This window comes from Mycteria americana, chromosome 1, assembly GCF_035582795.1.
Source record: "Mycteria americana isolate JAX WOST 10 ecotype Jacksonville Zoo and Gardens chromosome 1, USCA_MyAme_1.0, whole genome shotgun sequence".
Classification (NCBI taxonomy): domain Eukaryota; kingdom Metazoa; phylum Chordata; class Aves; order Ciconiiformes; family Ciconiidae; genus Mycteria; species Mycteria americana.
The window spans coordinates 130,091,799-130,118,380 of record NC_134365.1 but is presented as its reverse complement, the minus strand read 5'-3'; the positions used below and the strand labels follow the sequence as shown (position 1 = coordinate 130,118,380).

General features: G+C 33.3%; 1 protein-coding gene across 8 annotated transcripts in view; it reads right to left on the bottom strand.

Annotated features, from left to right (window-relative positions):
- Nucleotides 1-26,582, bottom strand: part of DMD (dystrophin) — a 1,157,417-nt gene that overhangs the window by 661,081 nt on the left and 469,754 nt on the right. For all 8 annotated transcript variants that reach the window (XM_075520648.1, XM_075520634.1, XM_075520658.1 and 5 more), the window contains 5 exons: nucleotides 25,674-25,796; nucleotides 24,055-24,192; nucleotides 21,900-22,052; nucleotides 20,788-20,970; nucleotides 6,131-6,325 (listed from right to left, as the gene is read on the bottom strand). In XM_075520648.1, coding sequence (XP_075376763.1) covers nucleotides 6,131-6,325; nucleotides 20,788-20,970; nucleotides 21,900-22,052; nucleotides 24,055-24,192; nucleotides 25,674-25,796 — 792 coding nt within the window. The remainder of the gene's footprint in view (nucleotides 1-6,130; nucleotides 6,326-20,787; nucleotides 20,971-21,899; nucleotides 22,053-24,054; nucleotides 24,193-25,673; nucleotides 25,797-26,582) is intronic.

Genomic DNA, 26,582 nt, shown 5'->3' with positions numbered 1-26,582 from the left:
TCTGATTCTACTAATGGAATTTTTTTTTAAACACGTCACCCAAACCATCTCATTTCTAGATAATATGTTCTACAATACTATTGCAACAAACTTGATTTAAAATCAGTATTTTAGAACCGCGGGTATAACAGTGTACTGGTATATTATTGGTAGTACCAATATGAAGTGACAGGGAGATAGTGATAATTATCCCAATCATTTTCTCCTCCAAATTACTTGAGAAATATTTTAAAAACAACAAGCACTTAAGACAAAATCTGAATGCCTCTAAGTGACAAAATGTGGTTGTCAATTAAAGTTATTACCCTGTATTTATTATTTTGTAAAATGTAAGAATCAAAATCCTTATGGACATGTGACAGCAATGCTCTGAAATGATTGCATACAAAACCCTCCATGCAAAACAAAAGAAAAAAATACTCTGGGTTCCTAAAGCTGTAGGGCTGCAAATACCATAATATGTTATTCTTTGTCAAAAAAAGGAAAAGGAACATTCCATAAAGCCCCTATGATAAGTAATTTGAATCCATAGGTCCTGAGAAATGTGACTTACTTTTAGCACACTAAAGGAAATACTTATAAATAAAAGCAGAATGGCAGACGTCTTGTCTCTGGGATGATTCATAATAAGGAACGTTTCCTCCCTTGTCAGCAATCTGTCATCTAAAGTGAAAGCTGGCTGGGTCTGTCTCATTACTCGATAAACCTCATTTAACTTTCCAAGCATAATGCCTCACACTCAGCCTTCCTTGCTGAGGTCTACCTAAACCTTGGTTTTATACGCGCAGGCCATGGATAATTAAGGTATTCAATGCTATTAATCTGAATATAAGAAATATCAGGGGATAAAAATATTAAATGCCTCCAAATCTTCCAAGATTATATCCCTTGAATATAAAAGAGACAGCATCTTCACAAAATCTCATCTATGACTAAAATTTTGCATATTTAAAGACCAGGGGAAAATGTAATTGAAATGCTAAAAGCCGCCAGGACACACTTAAGCACTCAAGTTAAGTAGCTGCCTTTTCAGTAGGTCTGAATATCAGCTCATCTCATGCACCCAAGAAGGCACTTATTGTGTTTGACATTTTTAAAAAATCAAATGAAGAGTAATATATGTGCCTACATATATTGAAACTGTATGTTTTTTTTAACCGAGTAGGTCAATTTTCTAAATATTAAAAATAGATGAAATACTTCTATGCACTTTAGAATTGATAACTGGCATATCCCTAAATGTTTAGAATTCATGGCCTATGGACAGGCCATATAATTTCTGATTTATATGTCAGATTTTTGCTTTTGTTTAGAGCACAGCTGCCACAGACAAAGCAAGGTAATTCAGCTGACCTTCTATAAATGAAATCTACAACTGGATGGCCTAAGAGTGTCCAAGGGAAAAAACAAAAGAGATCATGTATATAAGTGTATGCACAAACCCATGTATCTCACAACCATACCCCATCTATCTTTCACGTTGAAGAGAATAGTTTCAAGCAGTTAGTTATCAACAATGCCTTGGGAGATTTTGTAACATGGTTAACAGAAGTGCACAAAGTTTAATTTTAAGAAAAAAAGGATAACAGAAAATCATTAGCAGCTGAAGTGACAGTAGCCTTTGGGGAATGATCCATCTCATTGCTCTTGAAAAGAGAAATCTGAGTGCTAGAGACTCGAACACCAGTTCATTTTCACTACCTGGAATTTGTCTTTATCTGCCAGAGAAAGACAACATTCTGTAAAAATTCAGTTCCTTGGCTATTTGTATACAAATCAGCCACCAAGTGCTGCATTACTAACAGATCTAGTTGGGGAGTGCATTTGATTACACTCAGTTCTAAGTTACGGTTAATTGGGTTTTACTGAGCTGCAGCAGAAAACCACTCTGAATATCACATTAGGTGATGTTTCTTGATAAGACTTACTTAATACATGCCAAATATGGATTCCAGTGTGCAAAACTCAAAATATACTTTTGGCAATCCAAACATATGTAGAATTAGTCTTTATAATTATACGAATAGCAGATTTGTTACAGTATTTCATGCTTTTTGTACTAACGTGAAAACCAGCAACAGCACAGTTGTTAGTAATCATGAATGGCTGGAAAAATTCCCCAAATTACTTATAATTTTAAAATCTGTACAGAGCTATGAGTTACAATATCTAGTATGGGTATTATTCATTTAATAAACCATTTTGAAAGGGGATTCTGGCTGCCAGAATCACGGATGTGTAACATGTACAGTAAATTCCCTGTATCCTGAAATAAGACACAGTAGAAAACTGTGCAAAAAAAGTACTCTATGGGTCAGTAGGTGAAAGAAAATAATTACCAAACAAAGGGAAAAAGAAGAGGAAAAAAAATAACCAGAGCATGAAAATATCTATATTTTAAAAACAACAACAGCAAACAACCCAATTTTTAATAAACTAAATAAAGAGCCTACTGGAAATACACAAGAAGATTGAACTAGAAAAAGAACTCTTAGAGTGATTATGCAAGAAGTTACAGATATAAGAAACCTCTTTCTCAAAGAGCCAGATGGCTTTCCATATTAAAACTATTACATCATTGAAAAATATTATAGCTAAATGTATAGTTATATTCTACAACACATTGTTCCTGTGAAAATTAAGAAGGTTAAAGAAAAATAAATGCCTGATATCTATGGGCCTTGCTACAGGCTTGCAGCATTAATTATATAAAGCAAGTAGCCTCAGGAAGGAAGTTTTGAATTCACAGTTGATATAGTTAAATAATGACCAAGCACAACTATGCCATGACTATGACATGGATTCTTAACATGATATTCTACTAAACACTTTCTCACATATGGCTATAAATGCAAATTAGACTTCCTAAATTCCGGGTAGACTCACTCATTTTAGCACACTCATTTTTGCTATGTGTTAGCAAACAGAAATATGTGTTAGTTTTAATTCTCAAGTTAATAAATGGATTTATTTCAGTGGGTACATCTCCCACCAAATAATATGGAGCTTGGACAAGACAAGTAGCTTGCATGAGATATCACCACAGAGGAAAACTTTGGCTGAGTATGAGCAATATAACTTGATTTTCTAAAACCAGATTAAGTTGAATATATGCAAATTTGTACATTCGTTTAACTTTCAGGAAGCATTTGGAACATCCATTGCAAGTAAGGATAATTAGCTAAATTCTGAAGGCATTTTATCCCTACACTTGATCACGTAATGAAATCCATTGTAATTACAACTGATTCTATATGGGCAACTGAAAGATTATGAACTCCATCAATATGAACATCATCAATAGCAGACAGAAGTATCATAATGTTTGTGCTTATAACACAATTTGTCCTATTTTGAGAGTATATCATTAAGCCCAATTTACTAACCCTTCAATCTATGAACCATGATTTTCCATACAATCAACTGGAGTTTCATCTTTGACAGAACTGTAATATTTAAATTGTTTGTTAAATACTGTGAGTAAGTATGGTGATGAACAAAACCAGAGGTACTGTATGTCCTAATACTTAGAAGAGCTTGTAATCAGATAATGGAAACATTGCGATTGCTGACTCTATGAGATAAAGGGACAAGACCTCGTTTCCCTATCTGATTTTTCCACTCCCTAAAATGTGAAATGAAGAGAACAACATTCCAATGAGCTGGTTTCAGCAGATTTACTAAATGTGCCCATAAAGCCATTATAATTTACTAAATGGTAGAAGTTATCAGTTTTTTGCTGCAAAAACTCGTATTTTGCTATTTTACATTCCTTTGATACAAAAAGTCAGTCCTAGAATTATCTATGACAAATACAAAAAGTAATTTTAAATTTGTATTTGATATTTGTCCTATTGGATAATGAGCAATCATATTTAAGTCTTACTATACATATTTACTTCGGAGAAAAATGTTCAAAGCAGTTACCACTGAAAGATTCTTGTAAATAAACTTATTTTTCCTTTTAAGGATTAATTAAAATGGATTCGTTCTGAATGGGAGTGAAAAAAAAATCACAAACTCAATTTTAAAACACAGAGTTATTCATGACAGTTCTGTAATTTGATTCATGCAAATCTGTCATGGATAAAAATCAACCACAATTTAATTTCAAACCTTTCCCAACCAGCTGCTGAACGATTTATGCACTACTTTTCTATTTTTACTGCAGGATAATGACAATGACGAATGCTTTTCCTTGGAAAGAAATATTCATTAAGCAGGCTCAGATCAAAACTATACCCTTCCAAAAGCCCACGAATGTGCAAGATCCGTTTGCCTCTTCTAAGAGATTCATTTGGGGTGAAGATGGAACTGTGCCCACAAATGCATCTCATAACAATTTAAGAGTTCAGTTAAATGAAACCTATGGCAATACTTACTTGTAACCTCAGTCATCCATATTATTAAAGCTGGTGTCAACTCCGATAATACCAAATATATGTGGGTGAACAACAAATTAGTTATGGATATAAATCAGATAAAGATAGCCCAAATGTAAAGCATTAAGAAGCACTAAAAGGAAGTAAACTACCAGTAAACTGCTTGAGGTAGGTAACTTTTTTCCCATCCAATCTAGTGATGAACATAAGTTCATAGACAAGGGCCAAGTGGTAGCTCGTTAGCCATGATTTACATGGTCTATGACTTTTTTTTTCGCAGAATAATCATTCTATCAAAAGGGATTGTTTAAAATGAAGAATGACAATAACATCGGCATGTTGTGTGCTTCAATACTCACAACCACTTTAATCTACTGGTACTAAATCAGAAGTGGTAAAAGGAATGGCCTACTGTTATTTCACACAGTCCTATTATCAGTTATATGCTTCCTTTGCTCCAATAGTTCACTGTTACGCTTCACTAGACATACTATACTGCCTTGCTAGGAAACTGAAAACACCCTAATTTTCAAGAGCTAATAAAGAATATCTATATATGTGTGTGTGTCTGTATATATATACAGATGCCTAAAATGTATAAGATCTATGCATGTATAAGAATTATAAATAGATGTGATTTTATAGAAGCTAATAACAGCATATGGATTTGGTTTTGTTACATTTCCTCTGTTGTGCAAAGACATAAATAGATTGGCTTCTACAGAGGACAATTCAGAGCACCTAGCCAGAGCCCCTGCCCTGATTCTCCCTCTAAGCTTCTATATTATAGCTGACTGCAGGCAAATTCCAGCCTCTTTAGGCTAATGTTTCCTTTTGTTAAAAACTTTCCTTCCCCAAAATAATCACAGAAAAAATGGAAATGTGGTCTTCTCTTCATGCTGGATGATAATTTGAAATTGCTGTAATTATATACAGCACTTAAGCGTGATTTTTTACAAGGCTTTCCTCACACAAACATTATTCTGCAAAAGCTGATAACTCATTCATCTACTTAGGCTTACAACTTTAATCTTATTCTCTTCTTATGTCAATTCTGTGTTGGAAAAATTCCACCAGTTTCAAACCATTTCACTATTGCAAGCGATGCAGAAACCAGACAGTAATATTTAAAGTCATATCTACAATACTGAATTAGTACTACAACTACTACATTTTCTTAACTACATTATCTACCTACTGGACAATATTTTCTGTTTAGTTAATTAAACTGTAATAATTGCACAGATTACAGTCCCAATCAGACTTCAAGCTTTTTTGGTCTAGCATGGAATGGAACAGCTAAATTTTACTTGGTTTTGTTGCTGTTTTAATAAAAAATATTTTTAAATCAAACACTAAAATAAAGCTTCTAAGATTGGGTGTGGATAGGGTTACTTAGTAATTACTTCAAATTACAAACACACAAACAAAACTTTAACCACAAGTTCACAACTTTAAATATATAACTGCCCGCCTCCATCCCTTCTCTCCCATTCAAGGACGTACTTTGCAGATACCCTAATGCTCTTGTCTTCCGAATACAGGTGGAAACCCTTCAGTGAACCCTTCAGTGGTCTCATATTTTGTACCAATATGCCTTCATATATAAACAGCTATATATTTACACATCACAGAGAGGGGCTGAGCACTTATAAAACAGATGTGTCTGAGAGTGAGTGCAGGCTGCCAATATACAGAAGCCCCAAAGTAACAGAACTTACTGTTGTAAGAAAGGCTTTCTATCTTACCTTGAGACACTCTTCTTGTTTGAAGAGATCCTCACAATCCTTAGCTTGCAGGACAGGAGAATTAAGGCGCTCTTCTACTTCAGACAAGGCTTGCAGAAGGCGAAGGATCTCTGCCAGGTATGTAGAAGGCACATGAGTGGTTTCCACAGTCATAGTTTCAGTCACCACAAAAGTTGTATCTTCGTGAACTGTTTGCTAGTATAGATATACAACAGAATGCTTCCTTTAGTTTCTTAACACTACACAAACGTATAACAATGCAATTTCCAGTTCACAACCTAGAAGCAATTAAAATAATTTCTAAGGACAAATGCAGGAAATACTTGAGGTTTCTGACATAGATCACTCACACTCCACTAGTCTGTTTGAAATGGCACGTACTAAAATTAATCCATGCTAAAGGGTACAAACTTTTTTTCTCCTACTCTCCAAAGAAATGAAGATAGGAAATGCAAGAGTACTCTGAGATTACGGTGTTACTGAGATTTTAGTGCTAGTTCTTTCATCTTAAATCATCACACCTCCTTAAGAATCTGTCCTTCATTATAGAAATTCCACGTATGCGAGGCCTAAAGTACTAAATCATTTCAAGGTGTCAAGTAAAATAATGACTTGTGTAATAGACACAATTTCTTAAATAACATGCAACACAAAACAACTAGGTCAACTCAACACTTTCAACACTATACTAAAACCTTTCTCTTTAAACAAGAAAGTACAATTTGGAATTTCATTATTTGAAAGGCCTTTAATGCATTTGTATTTCTAATAGAAATCCCAGCAACACATCTCTTCAGGAAATTATTATTATTATTTTTAATTTTAATCTGGACAAATATGAAATAGACACCCTATTCTGAAAGCACATGCATACACCAAGTGTAAAGAAATCCCACAGTATTTTGGTTCCAAGAAAATAGATAGTTGGTCTATAGCATTTGGAAAAATACTGACATGTAAGGTGACAAAATAGTGACTGTTTATATAAATTCTCTAAATTTCTGATTTGATGTATTCGTGGATCATAGATAAAAAGTAATACCGAAAGTGTGCTTTGGATCAGGGAGAACTGTGATTGCTTCTTTTAACTAAACTCCAAATACATAATCACCTGCATCTCCATTAGAAAAGTCAACAATTAAAAGATATTAATTATTTCTGATTTCATAAGCATAAGTTATTATTTATTTGTTTTGTCCCAGCACATAGGATTCCTAGTGTAGGACCAAGATCCATTGTGCTTTACGTCTGTCTTCTCAAAAATATAAACTTTACTTAAATCACGGATTTTGGAGCCACATATGTGAAAGACAATGGATCAACGGTCCTGAAGAAAACAATATCATTGGTTAGCTACACAGTATGTAAAAGAAAACAAATGTAAACATTATCTTGCACATACTACCTCAGCAAGGTGTCTTATTTTAATTTATCTATTTGCCCTGTCCATCCTTTCATGACATGTTTCTCTCCTCAGTTACTGGGCTGAGACATCTGATTCCTCAATTTTCTTTAGAGTCTTAAAATATGCATATCTAGAAGATGTATCCATATCACATATAAAGCCCATAAAGTTATCTGTAGACTTGTGTTATTCTGTTGCATTTCTTATGCAAATTTAATTACTTTGCTTACACTTTTCTCACCAAATGACTTTCTCAGTACATCTGCTAACATTGAAACCTCCCTAATTACCATATCACTGCTATGATTTTTACTATTTAAAATAAATTGCTTAAAAAAATTCTGTTTGCTCCCCATATATTTCATGAATCACATGCTCTGGAAAAATAACAGTTTACCCCAGTAAACCTAAAGAAAAAGCTGTCTTAGTTGACTAGAAAATGGAAGATTCTCAACAGGCCACTGAGGCACGGAGCAATATATTTTCATTCCTCAAGACTGTACTGTGACACTTCTACATACAGCAAAGAACTTTAGACCCACATGAGGAAATTTTTAACTATAATTGTATTTTTCTTTTTGACAGAGAAGACAATATTTATATTCACAGTAATGAAAAGAATGCGCTAGATGTGCAAGGTTATTCATGTGACTCAAAATGAGGTCACATGAATATGTAAAGTGACACACAGAATATAATTATTTTCTACAGTTTTATTAGTTTAATCTATTTTTTCAACCCAAATTTAAGCTAATAACTATGTATACATGTACACATACATGTACACACATACATGTATACATGTGTACATAAAATAAAATCTGTGCCTTCTTGCTCTAAATAATTCCTGAAACCAGAAAAAAGTCAAGCGGAAATTTGATGTGTGAGCACATCATGGATATCATGCTTAATTATTTATAGTAGTGCCAAAATTGGGTATCTTTCAAACACTGCTACAAAGAACTCATATAAAAGAACTCTTCAAGGCAAAATTAATTAAAATCTGAAGACAGGAGTGAACCTTGTATGACATACATGATTTAGTAATCCCTCAAAATATGTGTAATATTTAACTAGCATCAATGTTAATGAGATATATGCAACCATACAGTCATACTGCCCTTTACAGAAAACTTTACACTCATATTTCTCACAGCTGGACAATTACTCGTATAGTGCTACAGGAAACATGACTCAGGAGATTTCTAGTTCAAGCAAACCGTTAATGTTTATATTATTATTTAAACTGTAAAGTACTACAAACAGATAAATAAATAAATGGATTCATATTTGAAAGTAGAGGCCTACCAGAACCTGCCCTCATATTTGGCAACATTATTTAATAATTTATTCTGAAAAAAGAGTAACAATACAAATTAATTCATTTCTGAATACTATTTAAATAAGGGTTTGAAATTTGATACAACTTTAGAAATCACAGATTAAATTTCTTTGCCTTTAGTGGGTTTTTCAATAGGTCACAGGTGTTTCTTTCCTTCTAGCTTTCCTTCATTGACAGTAGCATAACAGCACCCAAGGCAGAAGTTGACATTTTGCACTAAGGAACGGAGGATAGGCATATCCAGAACTGACACCTTTAATCAGCAAAGAAAGGGAAACATTTTTGATTTGTCCCTATGTTCAAATGTGGAATTGCCGTACTGTAGAAGATACAACGGGGAGAGTCCTTCCCTACGTTCTGGACAAGCATCTTTACTCAAAATGCATAGCTGAAACTGAATCATATACTAACACTGTAATGAGAAAAAACTTTTTTAAAAAAAGGAGATTGTAGCAGCTGGGAACCACTACTATTAAAAATAATATTCATTCAATAAATATATATGTCATTGCTAATGCCAAAATAGTTAAGCAGAAGCAGGGTAGGTTAACATTTTATAAGGATTAAAAGTAAATAAGAAAATGGAAATTAAAAGTTTTAGATAATTGTTTAAGAATGGTTTTGAATAAGTTGAATCTGACAAAGTGGCAGAATACATTAGATAGTCACTTGAAAATACTCAAAACCAAATAATATTTTAAAATAATACATAATACAAATAAACTGTTAAGAATGATGGGGAAATGCTAGTGTAAATGGGCATTTCCTATATTGTTATCTCTGCAAAATATATTTTTATTGATATTAATTTATTTTGTATTTTTACTTGATTGTCAGTGATAAACTGATGTGCAAATTATTTCTAGTCTCTGAAAAAACAACTTATTTTGGGTAAGGCTTAACATTTCATGCATTCCTTTTCAACAGGCGTAACATCACTAGAACAGTAAATTGAATTTTCTCCCCCATCATTACATATTTTTAATTAAGGGATAGGATCTTTACATAAACATGACTACCTACACATGACAAACTGATTTTATTGATAGTGAAGTCCTAGCAGGTGCAACACAAAGACAAGAAATACATCCACGAACTGGCCCTTACAGAGAAGACCAATAAGCAAAAAACCAACCAACCAACCAAAACCAACCACCCCCCCCGCCAAAAAAAAAAAAAAAAAAAAAAAGAACTACAGGAATAATGCAAGTTTGGCCTACAAAATCAAACATCCCCCCAAAGAAGTATCTTATTGCCTACATCTAGAACAGTATTACCTGGTGGCATCAGAGCTAACTGGCCTTCGACAATGCTGTTAATTTCCTTTTAGCACTGGAAAGCTCAGTGTTAAAACACATTTCACATATCTCAGTATATCCATTTCCTTTCCTCTTTCTGCAGAGGGAACGATCCCAACATCACTTTTATTGTTCAACAGTTTACACCCAGAAAGCCTCCAACCTTTTTGTGTTAGGCCTTGAAAATGTCTATTTTTGGTCTCTTTCTCACTCTAGGCCTCCAAACTCACAGCAACCTTAGTGCACTGTGCTTTTGAGTTAATAACTTCACACGAACAGAATACATGGGAGGAGTAAAGCGGCAAAACACACCTGTTGCCACTACTGTACCATGACACTGCTCCTAGCAGCATCCTCACGAGGAGTTCAGGAAAAACAAACAAACACGTGCCTCCTCCTGAAGTGTACTAATGCTTGAGAAAGTATTCTTTACAAGCAGCCGGAAGATACATGAGAGTGTAAAAAGTCAGTCGTCACAGAGGAATAAACATAGGTGTGCTGATGCACGAAAAAGAAGCGGCTAGCAGACTCCTTCTGGACAAAGGCAGGCATGCCTCAAAGAGGCCAATAAACTTTGGAACAGTTTATTGCTTTCTAGAGCAAACTCTAAACTACATGATATTTGCTAGCCCATGGTGAGCATCAATATATCAAATAAAGAATTAAAACCACAAAAGTATGATTAAATGCTGTCAGAGATCTATAAAACCACTTTCAAGTACATATTTATATGTAAAGAACGTTTTATTCACCCCTTCCTATGCCAAGTGTGAGTGATGATGTCAGCTAACATTCAGAAAAATAAATTCTGTGTCTACAGTACTGCTAGCACATCTTACCTGTATGTGTGTACATATGTAGAAGGTGGATCAAAATTATACCAATAATACGGAATTTTCATTATGAGATTGGATGGCCTCAGTCAATCACAGAAAAGTTATCTATCAGTACAAAAAGAAGCATCTCTTTCAAGTACAGAGAGAACTTAATCCTCACTACAGGATTAAAAATTCATAAGATGCTTATGTAATTCCATGAAGGCAAGGCCTTAAAATGCACTTGGCAGCATTAAAATCTATTTAAAATAATAAGGTTTTTTTTTAAAATAATGTTTTCATGTAAAAATGTAAATATTTTCTCAGGTATGTGATTTTTCTACTCATGTATGATCACAGTCCACAAAAGCCTGTATGTTGCAACAGTTAAAACATGTATTTTAATGCTTGTACCTGACTTTATCAGTGACATATAAAAATTGAAACTTTAAAAATAAACATGATTATTTTCAGCACTGTTCTTGGACAGAGAGTGCCTTATGTCTTCACGATATTTCACTGCTAAACCATACCTTACTGGTTGAGAAATGCTCCATTAACAGTTTTTATTCTATGATAAAATGAATCTATCTATTTTATCTATACATAAAATGAAATAAAGCTAGTTAAAACGAAACTATTCTTAATAATAGCATTACTTAGAAAACTTTTCAGTAAATTTTGGAATAGCAACAGAAAATTGCAGGATTTGATTTTGAAAACCATCAATCAACAGGCATAGACCAGTGTGAACTTACTTCCCCTGTCTTATTTTTGACCTTCATAACTTGATTGAAATGCAAAGGTTTTCTCCCTAAGAAAAGGTCTGTTCCCTGTACTTTTAGGCTTAAGTTAAGGGACATCTCCCAAAAACTCAGATAGTCATGCTACACTTTGATGAGCTCTGTATGGTGGATTGGATAGATACCTGTGGTTGCCTGGCTCAAAGACTTGGATGAATACTTATTCCACCCCCAATTTTTCTTTATTATTCTTTGAGTGTGTTATTTTCATATTTAGATGAGAAACAAAAGATACAGACAAAAGCTATAACAATTAATTTTAAACATTAAACCCAGAGTAATTCATCATTATATTGGTTGTCTTCATAGTTGTAACTTTGGTTTCTTTTTTTCTTCCTTTCTTTTTTCTTTTTTCTTTTCCCCCCCAGGAGATAAATATATCGTTTAAAAACTGTGACAAAGCATTTTGGTGCTGCAGCCAATGCTCTGTGCTCCGCACACCCTCGGGCCTTTCGAGCCCTCCAAGACGTCAAATACACAGCTTTGGCAATCCCTGTTCATCTTCCAGTTGCTTAACAGTGCTTTTGTTTTATTCTGGATTAGATAATTGCCTCCAGATATGGACTCTCCTCAGGCTGAGGCACTGCTGCATATTGAACTTAGCTGCAGCTCATTTGAAAACTTACCCATTGCTCCTTACTAAAAACCTGCTAGGATTCACCCAAATGAGAGACTGACACAAAAGCACAAATTGGAAATTCTAGCGCTTCTGCTGTTAACTTTTAACCCTGACAACTTCCATTGGTATCTATTTGTTAAGCAAAGACAAAAAAAAACTCATTTCAACTACGATGAGACTGAGACATAAGACTCTCATATGCTGTAACGTGTGTGACATAAACCAACTCCTTCAGAAAATAATAATAAAAAAAAAGAGCACTGTGTATCTTATGCCATAGCTGCAATGTTACCGTGTCCTGAAGAAAAACAAAATCTTGGCGCATTATGGCATAACTGACTACTTGGAACTACTGGGATTTAGAAAATGTCTCGTTTTAAATAAATTATGTATATATGTTAATCACTTCTGATAAAGATGGCATATCTCAATCTTAGTAATTGCAGTAGTTCAAAATTGACAAATAAAAGGAAATCTGTATGTCTCTGTCATGTGACTTTAAACAGATATTTGTAACATTATAAAAGGAATTATTAAAAAAATAAAGACTATACCTCATAACCATTCAACAAACACTGCTCAGGCCATGTACAGTCGCTAGCACTTTGGGGCGAAGGTAAACCTTCAACTACCAGTGAGTCAAAAGAGATAGCCATTCTCAGTATTAGAAATCAGTAAATAAGCAAATACTTAGGTACTTATGTTACGTTTTGGAATGAAAAAATCAGAACACATTGCAAAATTTACATCCTAGGCTGGTTTTCAACAGATATTTTAAAATGTTATTTAGAATTTTGTAAGGCTTTACCTGGAAAACACTTTTGTAATTGATTTAGTATGTTACCTGCCAGTAGACAAAATGTATTTGAAAGTTTTCATATGCTAACTATAGAATACATAAATCCAGAGAGTTGTTAACCATTTCTTGTATTCATCTTGTAATATTTTTCACAGCTGAAAAAATACATACAGATATTATAAAGGAAATGTCATATTTAAGGAAGTATCTAGTTGACACTTTAGAAGATTAAACTCTTCTACACAGTCCTATATCCTTGCAACCAAGATGTGCAGTTGTGACAGTGTCTATTGATTATGTTAAACCAGCATTATGTACTCAAATTCACCTGCACAGCAGGAAGTACCTGAAAGAATGGAAGGAATTTGAAATTATTTTTTACTCAAAATAGAATTTCAAAATTGTGTTTCTCGGACAGTGGTAGGCTATAGAGAAGAAACAGTGTATACAGTGGCAGAACAAGCTTCTACACGGTATGCTGGAAGGCAGCCTTCGTAGGATCAGACTTTGGTCAATGCCGGCTTATTTAATGGATGATTTATTAAGACTACAGAAGTGCCCTAATCTTAGCCAGCATTTATGCATGAAGCTTTAGGGCTGTCTTGAATAATAATATGTGTAACTCTGCTGACTGATCACCAAGGAACCAATTAATGTTAAATAAAGCACAGATATGTTAGAATACAGTCCATCTGATGTATAAATTGACTAACCCATTTTGAAATTGACTATTGATTTGTGATGCTAACTTTCCATAAATTTATGCAAACTGCAACTGTTAGCTGTTTGCTGAGATAATTTAGAAAATAATCTAAAAATACTATTAAAATACCACATAAGTGTTGAATGCTAACAGCTTCAAAGAGCAAGGTCCTAAACTTTAAACACTGACACCCTCCAGAAATGTTAAAAAGCATTACCTAATTATTTTCCATCTTTATTTCTTAAAATAACCTTAATCTACATTTATAGAGATGCAATCATACAGAATAATAATAGGGTTTGTCACTCAGGCTGTTTTTGTTTCTCCAAGACATAGATTTTTTTAAAGAATGTGAATGAAATTGCTGTCAATCCAGTAGTTTTGAAAACTAATTAAATATACATACATAGATATTCAGCACTCACATTGTACATATACAAGTTTACTTCCTTCTGCACCTTTAGGAATACACTCAGAAGCATCCATGGGAAAAAAAAAAAAGAATGACGCTGACATCCTTAATTGTAGACAGGAGATGAACATCATCTCTTCAAAAGATACTGTCACTTAGGGCCAGCTCAATCTGCAGCAGGTCTTTTCCCTTATTATTTAATTCAGTACTATAGCCAAGTAATTTTGACAAATTCCTCACCATGTAATTATTATGTTAATAAATTACGATATACTATATCAGAGAAAATAAGATGATAATTAGCTGCCTTGTTTCCTAAATAGCTAGGTAATTATAAGGAAGAAAATACTATACTAGTATAATGCTCAGTTTTGTCCAAAGAATATTGAAAGGAGAGACAACTGGGTGCTATGTCACACATGATTCTTTAACCAAAGGCTGTTACGTCTTGTTTCGATTTCAACCATACAGAGAACAGTAAGAAAAGCCTTTGGCAGGGCTAAGACTACATTCTTATAACTGCTTCATGTAATTTAAAGACAGCATCCTAAATCAGCCTTAGTCCAACTTGCAGCAAGTTTTCATTCCTATGTGACGAGGTAGAGATGCTGAGTTTCACTTTTAAACTAGACTATGTAATTCAGACCACTTCACTAAAGTTGTAACAGATAATGAAAAATGGCAGAGAAAAACCTTTTCTGTAAAGTTCTGTCATCTACAAGACAGGATTTTTTAACTTCACTCTATTAAAATACTGTAGATTTGCAGTGATGATAGTGAGTACTGTACAGAATTAATAAGGGAATAAGAGAGAAGACAAATACGCTTTAGAAGGAAGAACTCAAAATGCTGTAGTAAACTGGTCCACTTTCACAAAAGAAGGCTATAGATGGTCTTCACTTAAATTACCACAACACGGTATGCATTCATTTTAGACACAGAGAAGGTAAAGTGCATTTTAAAATGCATCTATAAAACTAGCTGCTCTTCAGCTATATCAAAGACAGTATTCATCTTCAGTGTACTTCCCATAGCTTTCTTATCTTAAATTAGACATAAAACTAAAGTATGTGAAATACAATTAAATTATTTGGAATAAATTTTCTAATAGCCATTTCCAGGTTGATGGATGCTAGAAACTGGGTGTAAATATTCAGCTGTGATTCTCTTCCCAGAGATTCTCATTCATCCTCACCCTTTTTGCAGACCACAGTCAAAAAAGCCCAGTCTTTAGTTGTGCTGTGTAAAGCTATCTGTTTAAAAAGCTGCCACTGTAAATGTCAGAAAAGGTAAACGGTGTCACAGGATCACCTCTCTCCTGTCCTTAAGAGACCCAAAGTGCATAGGTGAAACAGATACTAATCCATCACTGTATAGTTCTTTTCTTTTGTCCAGCAGGGATTTTCCTATTTTGCTTTTCTAATGCCTTTTCTCTCTTTTATTTGTCCTCTCTTCCACTCATCATAGGAATAACGAAGAATCAGTTTGCCCCTTCTTCTTGGCCACCATTACTTGGTTATTTACTCAAAGAAATATTTAAGCAAGGATAAGAGAAGAAAACCGATTCATTCCAATACAGCTGGTTGCGAAAACTGGGGAAAACAACAATTGAAAACAATGGTAGCACATTACCACTGAAGTATCCGTGTTATTTAGATGCAGACAGATAATTAGGACACCAAGAAGCCCTGTGTTTATCTAACTGTGACAGATTTATTTCAATTAATGTTTGATTTATATTTCAGAAAATATCTTCATATATAAACGTATTTTAACAGTTAAAAAAAAAATTAAATTTCATTAAATGAACTAAATAGAGCTCCACAAGGAAATATTAACTGAAAACTGCAAGATGCCCTTAAAAGACTGAACTTAAACAAACTCTTGAATTTCAGATGTAAACTTGATCAGTCCTTAATCTGGTTCCAGAAGTTGATCACATACTCTCTCACCTGAAGTGATCATCCAGTTAGGAGACAGGTATTTTGAATTTCTGAATGCTTTATAGAATCTTAAACAGAACAATGTCTTTTATTTGGAAAAATGAAGCTTATGATATTTATTCCATAGTAAGTACTAAAAGTACTGGTATTTTATCCCTATTGCAGATAACTACTGAACTGCTTAGACTAAATCACTTACCTTATATAAATAAAAACATGTTTTGTATAGCTATTTTCCTTAGTCATTCTTGTTCAACGCATAGTCTAATTGGTATGAAAAAGACAGTCTCTCCTGATGTTTATCATTTGATCAACTTTATTATTTTTCCCAGTATGGCCAAAATCCAGGCCCAATATTTCAGTAGTAAAATGACCATAAATTTCAATAGAATGTTCATGTGTGTCACCAATGAAATTACTGAAATGACTTAGGTAAGCCTATTTATTTGCTTGTATATATATCAATAGGTACATAATTTTGACAGCTGTTAACAGGTTGCAAGAACAATATTCCTCCTGTCCTAAAAATACTCTGGCTTACTATTTACAGCATAGTTCAGCATATGTGATGGCAGAAAGAATGTTGGATAGCTTGATAAAATATGGTAATAGGACATATGAAATAAGAATTTATAGTGTAGGCTCTGCACCTGTGTTCATCAAGAAAATGTTTTCCCATGACAAAGGCCTTTAGTACTCTCTACATGCAGAGTAATTTCAGTCAGCTCCATAAAATCTAAAGTGAGCCATGACATAAACGTGCTCATAGATTGCTGAAGTGAAAGCACGGAAAAAAACCTTCTGTAAAACACACATTAGCTAAAGCTAATTTAATTAAATGTAATCAATATATCAATAACTGATTTTGATCCTGATTTGAATTAAACTATTTGAATTTAGCTTTTTCTCTGCAACAGATAACTATTTTCATCCCTCTGGAACAGTGGCATAAACTGTTGCAGAAAAATAGTAACTGGAAGATCTAGGTTTACACTGTAGCAAAGGGGATTGATAACTTTTCTGAAAATCCTGTGCGACTGCCAAGGCTTAATGATTTTAGATTCTGCAGAGATAACCTAGAAATAAATGTCCCCAGTATAATTTTTACTGAAATGATTTTTTTAAAAAACAAACACGTAATTTTAGTATGCAAAAATTGCATACTGCTCTAGGATTAAACTTTAATGGTTTGTTTTTTGAAGAGTATCTTAAGCATCCATGAATTTCAGTGGGATTTAGTGGTTAATCATCATTTTAAAACATGATGGTAAAATATTCAACTCTTTAGTAAGTTATTCAGATTTCACAATGGAAGTTACTAGCAATTGATTTTAAACAGAAATTTTTAGCAGAAATAAAGTAGAATGCTAAACTTTTCTTAACACAGGAATCTGAAATCTGCCCCATTGAAAAACTGAATTTTCTGCCCACTCTTTATTTTGCTACATATGAATAAAGACACTGGGTGGGAGAAGAAACTTGTAAGACAACACGAACTTGAAAAACTTTTTCCCACCCAGTGTCATTTTAGGTTTTGTGCAGTGGTATTTATGTATTTGTGTTGTTTACATGTTTAATCTGTTATTGCAATAAACCCACCTTTTTCCCTATAGAATGTCACACATTACTCTCTGACAATTTTCAGATAAAGAGATGACCACTATACCAAATTGAATAACATCTTAAAATTGGCATTAAACAGAAATTGCAGTGTTTGAGGTAATATAACTACATCATACCTTATTCTCAAAATTGGTGACAAAAAATTCCTTTTTATATATATATACGCCTACATATTTGTCAGTTAGTTGCTGGATATTTACTGCTACGTATTTGTGAGACCATCAGAATTTTATGAGAATCTACCATGCTAGAGAGAGTCAATTCTTATCTGGTTATGGTTCCTATATCCTTCTGACAGGTCTTCCCAACAAATATTGGGGAAAAGTAAAATCCAGGGGAGCATGGTCTTTCTAATTTCACACTTTGATATCAGAAATATATTAGCTCCAACAAAGGTAAGAGATGTAATTCTGTCATTAAGCCACATAATTAAAGGTCGTCTTCATTGCAGTCTTGCTATGTTTATTCAATGAATCATAATGAATGGCAAGATACACAGTACAACTAAATCCTCATTGATTTATAATAACAACTTTCAATTGTTAAATAAGTCTGTTATTGAATACATCATCAATTATAAATAAAAAATGCAGAAGTTTTCTATTTCTTTTGCTTTAAAAATAAATTCCCTTTTGTATTTTTATTATATGGTTTTATTCAGTTGGTCGTTAACATAGAAAATCTCTGTGAAAGTTATTTTTTGCTGGTATGTGCATGTGTTCAAGTGAATAGTTTGAATTCTCATTTTTCTTTTCTATTTTAGACTTGCACAAACAATTAATTAATCCCCACAACATCCCTGTGAGGTAGGTTCTTAGGTTGTATTAAAAAAGAAAAAAAAAGGACTCGAGAAATTCACTGATTCAGCAAAGCCGAAACTAAGACTGTAACAAGGCAGCTGTACTTCTCACTCTGATTCGAGCCATGCAAATAAACTGCCTCTCACCAGTTTCAGTAGCTTCTGTAAAACTTCTACAATATTTCATATGAATATCACCTTGGTCATTGTCAACAGAGAAAGATAGTTTTCATGAGAAATGAGAAGTATACAGTAATTATTCTGTACACATGGAATTCACATGTGTTGAATTCACATGTGTTTCATTCACATGAAACAATAATTTCCTAATTCCCCAGAGAAATACTAACAAGTAACCTTCCTGCATGAAATATTTGAGAAAATTTAAAAATTTAACCATTCCAAGAATGTAAATATATTATAGAAATAATATATTTTAACAATAAAAATACATGTAATGGTTACATGGCTTTAAAAAGTCAGTGACTGTATTCCTTTGACCAGTTCAAAAGCAGATGTACTGCTGTATCTACCTTACATATTTTAAAGAAAAATATGCTCATATATAGTTTTATTGATTTGGTAGTAAAATTTTATAATGGATATACTCATCCTCTGTCATGGTAGGTGGTGGGTGACATAAAAAGCACATTGACAGCAGAATGTTTTTTATATAAATTGCATGCACATTCTTCTTTCTTACTTGCTTATCAAAGGAACAAATATATTCATTATAAGAAAAGACTCATTTACAAGACAAAGTGAAGCCTGCTCTAGCTCCATGCCAATATAAACAATTTGCAACTGATTACATCCATCAAGTTTAATATAAACCATAGTAATCTGAAAAGAGTAATCAGATGGAACAAGATTTAATAACATACAAACCAAAGTTAATGTTTCTCTGATTGTTTCCATTAACTGCATAGCTATCCCAATTATTATTTTTATATATACATTATATAACTTAATAGTAGAAAAGTTAAAAGTAAACAACACGCAGTACATTAAATAGAGGACTGTATTGACCAAAAGGTTATACATTATTGCTGATTTTTGGAACTTTTTTTTTTTTTGAACATAGTCGACCATATACCAATTAGAAATAAAACTTCATTTATTTAAATTTTCATTGTCCTGTCAGTATGGCCCCTCTGCAACCTAGGTGCATTTACAAATAAATAAATAAAATAGTTTTTTTTTTTAAACACCCCTTTACCGCTAGCACTTTTAAGATTGCAGAAAAGCACATAATGCAACAACTTTCTTGAGAGCAAATCATATCTTTCTTCATATAAAATCAAAAGCCCAGATGACAATGAGCAGAGTAGTAGGAATGGCAAGGAAAAACTGCCATGTAAATGCAAAAGCAATCTGTGGTAACCTTCCAAATGGGTAATACCCAACACCTATTTTGGTCATAAACCTGGAATAGTAACAGTTTATTTCCCTTTTATTTATCCAGTTATTCCAGCATGTATAAGCCAGTAAGAGAAATTATATTTTATATACAACTAAACAACTCAAATTCAGAAGACATGAAGTTGGTTCATAAAATTATGTTTTCATGCAATCAAATTTAAAAGTACACTTTCTTGAAAAAGTTCCTTTGAGAATTGAAGCATTTGAAGAAGAGGCCATGTCTATATAGTGTCATAAGATTTTTTTAAATCTCTTCCTAAAGTGAGGATAACATGTTATGGACAAAAAAAACAAAACAATTAAAATTGGCATGGGATGGGTAGGTTTGAAAAAGACCATTTTTCTGATTTACACATTCACTGAACAAACTAGATGCATGGCAAACTGACATTTTTAAACTGGAAAATGTTGTGGAAAAATAATGAGGCAACAGAAATAAACATGAATGTTTCATTGCTGAGTTTTTTGTAATTGGCTGATTCAAATTAAGGGCAATTTTAAGACTAAAGCACAGAACTATTGTCTTAAAATATAAAGATTCCCCCACTTGCAGACAATAGGGTTTTTCTTATTAATATCTGAAGAGTTGACACTGACCCTGAAGCTCTCATTGTTAGTAGGATGCTGTTAGTAGTAGCAGTTGCAAACGTATGGGTTTGCCAGTAACAACTCACAATTTGTGCATAGTTGAGTCTTCGAAACTGAGCAAATTTGCTCTCAAAATCTCGCCAGCGCTTGCTGAGCTGTATCAGGGTTGGCTCCACTGCTTTTGCAGCCCCATCCTTAGACAAGCGTTCAGCCTGCCTGTGCACCGCATTCAGATCTTCCTTCTTCTTCTCCAATTCTCCATCAATCTCCTAGTGAGCAAAACCAATACAGGGCCCAGGACAGTTAGCTAACTAGATCAATCAACTTAAAAGTAGCAAAATACTTCTGTCAGAAATTCCATTTCCATTTTATTGTTACAATTAAAATTTACAGCTATTTCATATCTTATTTTACATTTAAACAAAACAAAAATAACTGAAATTGAAGAATCTTCTTGGAGATTGGTTGTAGAGATACTAACAGCTAGTACACACTGAAAACTAGTTAGCAAAGGCCAAGAGTTTCCACTTCCAGACTGTTGCTAGTACACTGTGATGGGCAATTGGAGAAATTATTTTCTCAATAAGGGTCAGCTTATTCAGGACAAATAGTGTTTGAACAGCTTACAAATATATTATTTGACTCTTTAATATATTACTTAACTCTGTTTTACTCTGTGGGAAACTCAACAGAGAATGAAGCAAAGAAAGACGATGCAAAATAAACTAGGAAAATCTTTGACAGTATGTAAATAAATCTATAGAGTTTGACAGTGACATATGAACATGTTCTGATGAAAATGAATGTGCTAACATGAGATAGAGGTCATCCATATATCAGTAAGTCATTTGTTCATCTGGAACAAAAATACATAAAATAAATTACAATTTTTACTAGAAAACATTTGATGCTTCTTAATACATTGCACACTTTCCATATTATCGACAAAAAATTTTATTTAGTGTGTTTCAGATTATTTATGTAACATTCTGTATAACAAACAAATACAAGATATAGTACAACAAAGAAATGTCAGTTTGAACACAGACAATTACGGTTTGTTTTACTATGAACAGAAATAAAGAACTGAACTGATAATTTTCTGTATCTATTTGAAAATTTATTGCATTTGCTGTCTGTTAAATTGATAAACTATCGCTCAAAAAGATCTACCATTGCCATCCCAAAACAACATTACCTTTAGCTTCTGCTCATCTTTGTGGTCTGGTAGACTGGCTAACTTTTTCTCAATGTCATCCAGCCATGTCATTAGGTCATCAGCCTGCCTCTTGTATTGATACCATTGATGAGAAATCTCTAAAGCCTTTTTTCTTCTTTGAGATCTCAAGTCCTGTTCACAGTGCAGACATTATTAGAATATGAATTAAAGGCTTATAAAATATGAATTGGCATGTGTGCACACTGAAGGGAAAAAAAGTGCACAAGGCCACTATTTGTTTTAATTAAACGTTGATACTTAAATCAAGTATATAAGTATCTGAACGCAGCATATTTTCTTCAGTTTAACAGTATATAAGTAACTGAACACAGCATATTTTCATCAGTTTAACAGATTTTTTTTTTTTCTTTTAAAGGAGGTTACTTAATTCAGGGTTGTTCACATGTTGAATAAACCACTGAGACAGTCACCAATATTCAGAGAAGTTAAGATTCTTACACAAATGCCAGTATTTTATATAAAACACTTCTGCTCAGAATACTTACTGGATAAATGGAAACACAGCCCACTTAGAATCTAGCCATAAGTGGGCTTCCTGTGTTTTGTGGTGTCCTGTGAAATTCTAGCCTGCATGCAAACTCTGTAGCTATTCAAAAGAAAATCATTTCAATGCAGAAATGTATGCGAAGACAGGTTTCCTTTTTCTAAATTAAATACTATTTACATAACAAATGTCTTGTGTCTGTGACTCAGCTTTATAAAAGTATTAAAACCTTTCTTTAACAAGAAGTTAAAAATGTTATTTTATTTCATATAAATATTATTAAATATACTTCATTTGCATTTGCTTTAACTGCTTAACTTTGCTCATACAGAATTCAGAAAATATTTTCACTACTATAACTTCTTATTAAGAAGTACATTAAACAATTACTGGTACATTTTATATAAAAATACTCAGATGAATTTACCTCAACCATTCCCGAATTTTATTTGACAAGGTTGAATGCCTTAACTGAGTCACCCAAAGGAAAATCAATCACTCTATTCCATAAAAACAGCCAGTAAGGATCTGGTCAATAGCATAGTTATAGAAACACCTTTCTTGTTTCTCCTCCATAAAAATTATTAATTACTTCCATTTAACTTGGAACAGTCAAAGACACACCAAATAGATTTCAAGTTTCTTTTAAATGTGGACGAAATAATGGTATATCCCAGCTATTCTTTTACTGAATTCACACACATCTGCAAAACTTTAAAAATTAGAATGAAAACCACAGGAAAGGAAAGATGCTGCTTAAAAATAAGTAATAATAAAATGTAACCAAAATAAGTAATAATAAAATGTAACCATGCCATGTTCCCCAAGCCAAGAACAACTTAATGAAAATTTTCAAAAGAAAGAAAAATTCTGCTTGCCAATAAGATGAAAAATTCTTCTATAGCAGCTAGAGCCTACAGCTCCAGGTAGGTGACCAAGGTGACCTTCCAACTGTAAGATTCTTTCTTTCCTTACTTTCATTTTTCCCTGGAAAGACAACACTCCCAATTATGGCTCTTAGCTTATCCAAATGGGTCTCACTGTGGATGTTTCTAGGGACAGTACCATACAGTTATACCTCCAGGAGTTTGGTAACACAGACTTTTGATATGTGACTTTGGTTTTCAGCCTCTTAGCTGCTAGGTCTCTTGGTACTACCACCTACCCTATTTTAAAGAGGCTGAAGCCACTTTTCTCACTAAAAGAGCATAGCATGTAAATCTTTTACTAAAGGACAACTTACTCATTGCCAGAAGTATGTTCTACAACTGAAAATATAAGTTTGTGAGAACTGATTCTAACTAAGGTCTTGGCTGCTGTTGGAGAGACATAAAACATGCATAATGTGTTAAAAAAAGGCATTATTATCAAAGAAATCATTGTAGTCCAACTGGCAATCACACGGTTGTAACACTGAGGACAAAACAGTACTTGTTAAGCTGGAGATTTAGAATGTCCTTTCCAAGGCATCAAGAGAAGTATATAAGAAAATATAAGTTTATAGCCAAATAGTTTTAAATTACTCATCTTTAAATAGTAATGAAGATTCATAAAATTTAATAGAACAATGCCCTGAAATGAAGAAAAAATGGTTTTAGTAGCATGTGCTTATAATTGTAGCTCCTATACCTTGAGAGCATTATGTTTAGTCTGCAACAGCTGCTGTTTTATTTTTATTTCCTCCCGTTTTCTCTCATCGGTGATTCTCTTCTGAAGCGTGTCACCCCTTTGCAGCAATTCTTTCACTGTGCTCTCATCGTCTTCACTCTGATTTAAAAAAAAAGGTAAGCATAATGGGCATTTTAATCTAATTATTACGTAAGTACTAGGAGATACAGACATATAAAAACTACACTTCCTCTGCTAAGGTAATAATCTAACAGCTACTTGCAGTTCTATACTGAAGACCAAATAGCTTTTACTTGCTTTCCACAACACATGTATACACTTGAGGGGTACAAGTAAAACAGCACTTGAAAACCTACAGATGTTTGATACTAGATTTTATGCAGCATCCAGGATAACAGGATGAAAATATTAAAGGCAAAAAGGTAAAATACATTTTACTTTAAAACAAAAAGAATAGAAATATCTAAAATATTCTAACTCTCTGTCAGTAGTCACTGAAATTGCCAGTATGCTAGGAGGCCATCTCGTTCCTGACCATTTCATGTATCATCACAATGCAAAACAGTTACTCTCACAGGGAAAATGATACCACTAAGTACTTTTTACACAGAAATTGAATCTATGCCACAGCTTCTGGGAGTGTATCTGTTGAACCACGCTAAACTTTTTATGTAAAGAAAGGGAACAAAATATGCTCAAGTAGTGGAAACTGCCCTGTCAAACTTGATTCACTTAGAATTTACCACTGCAGTACACACTGCCTTAAATTTGAATTTTCCTGCATAAAAAAAAGAAAAAAAGGTCCTGTAAAGATTCCTTTCAGCATTGATATACAACAGCTATCTTTGAAGAATTCCTTAAAAGGAAAAGAATATTGCTTGTAAACAAATACATATTTGATCTTGCTGAGGATTCACAAAGAGAAGGTCCTAAAGATGAATCTCTCTTACTGCCCAGCCAAGAAATGTCATCCCTCTGAAAATCACTCTGGAGAAAACACACCACAGTGGCAACACTAGCAAAGCACAGCAGTATTTTACTCCTCTCCTTTTTCTTTTTTTTTTTTTTTTCCCTAATTTCACTACTTGCAAAGAGCAAACATGAGTAATAAAGCTTACCACAGCCACAAAAACTATTTACAATAAATGGTCAAATCAGACCTGTTAAGAACTAACTGGCAAGTGTCATTTCTTTCAATGATCATTGCCTAGCATTTGTTTTTAGTGAATGTCTTCTTTTACTATATTGCCCATTTAAATACATCATTCTGAGTTTTCTTGGTCTTCATACTGCTACAGAGATTTTAATACTCATTCCCTATTCTGTGATATTGCTGGTACTAGTATAGTACCTGTACATAATATTCCTGTTTTGCTTAGTGTTTTCACAAGGGTCGAAAAACCTTGTATAAGTTTCTTATAAACTAACAATTAACTTATCACTAAAACTCTTAGTTAATGCTCACTTGGGACTTTTGATTTTATAACATATTAGCACAGTAAAATTTTGTCCAAGTCGTATCTAAAGATCCTAATGCAAATATGGAAGTTTCTAATTTTCACTCAGGTTTTTTCATCTCCCTGCCTACTTCACTCAGACTTCCATTTCAACCAAATTACCATATCTTTATTGAAGTCCTCCTCTTTCAGATTCACCCCCTGCTGAATTTCAACCTCCAGTGGTTCAAGCAATTTTTGTATATCGAAGTCAAATTGCTCCAATTCCTTTGAAGGAATGAAGGGCTGAAATGGGAGAAATACAAAGATTATTTCTTTAAATCACATACTTAATAGTTTTATTAGAAACATAAATGAAGAGAGACATCTGTTCTTCCCCCTATTGCTAAAACAATGGTAGACTTTCCATCATGTGGAAAAATATCTACACCATACAACTCAAAGTACCCAAAGACACAAGTAAAGATAGGTATTTAACGATATTGTAGAATTTCCATAAAAGAAAACATAAGAATTCTACGGTGAGTGAAAATTAAAAAAAAAAATTATAGTCTCACATTTCTGTGTAAGAACAGGTGCAGATAAATGCTGTAACATAATGATTTGTCTAAAAAATTAAATGTTGACACTACTTGGCTAAATCTGATTTGTCAGAAATTACTCACACAGCAACAAGCAATCCATTCAGATGAAAAACCAGCTACTACTACCAATTGAGAAAAAATGTCATGATAATTTGTTTCAGTGTTTTGACATCATTGCTTTCTCACAAAGAATAGCAAAAATGCCAGGTGAATTATACAAAACAAAAGACAGATAATCTTTGTATAACTTATTCCTCTAACAATATTTTGTAACGTTTTTAAAAAAACAACAAAACTTCACTAAAAGAGCTTGTGTTTCAAAAAAGCCTCAACAAAAATGCAGGACCAAAAAACCGTCAACCAAACAAAACAGAGACAATTCCTCCAAAATGAATCACAGTATAATTATGCTGCTTTAGCTTAGCGTTCAGTTTTAAATTCTAAAACAAGAGACACTTATTAACAGTAATTACCACCTTTTATCCAC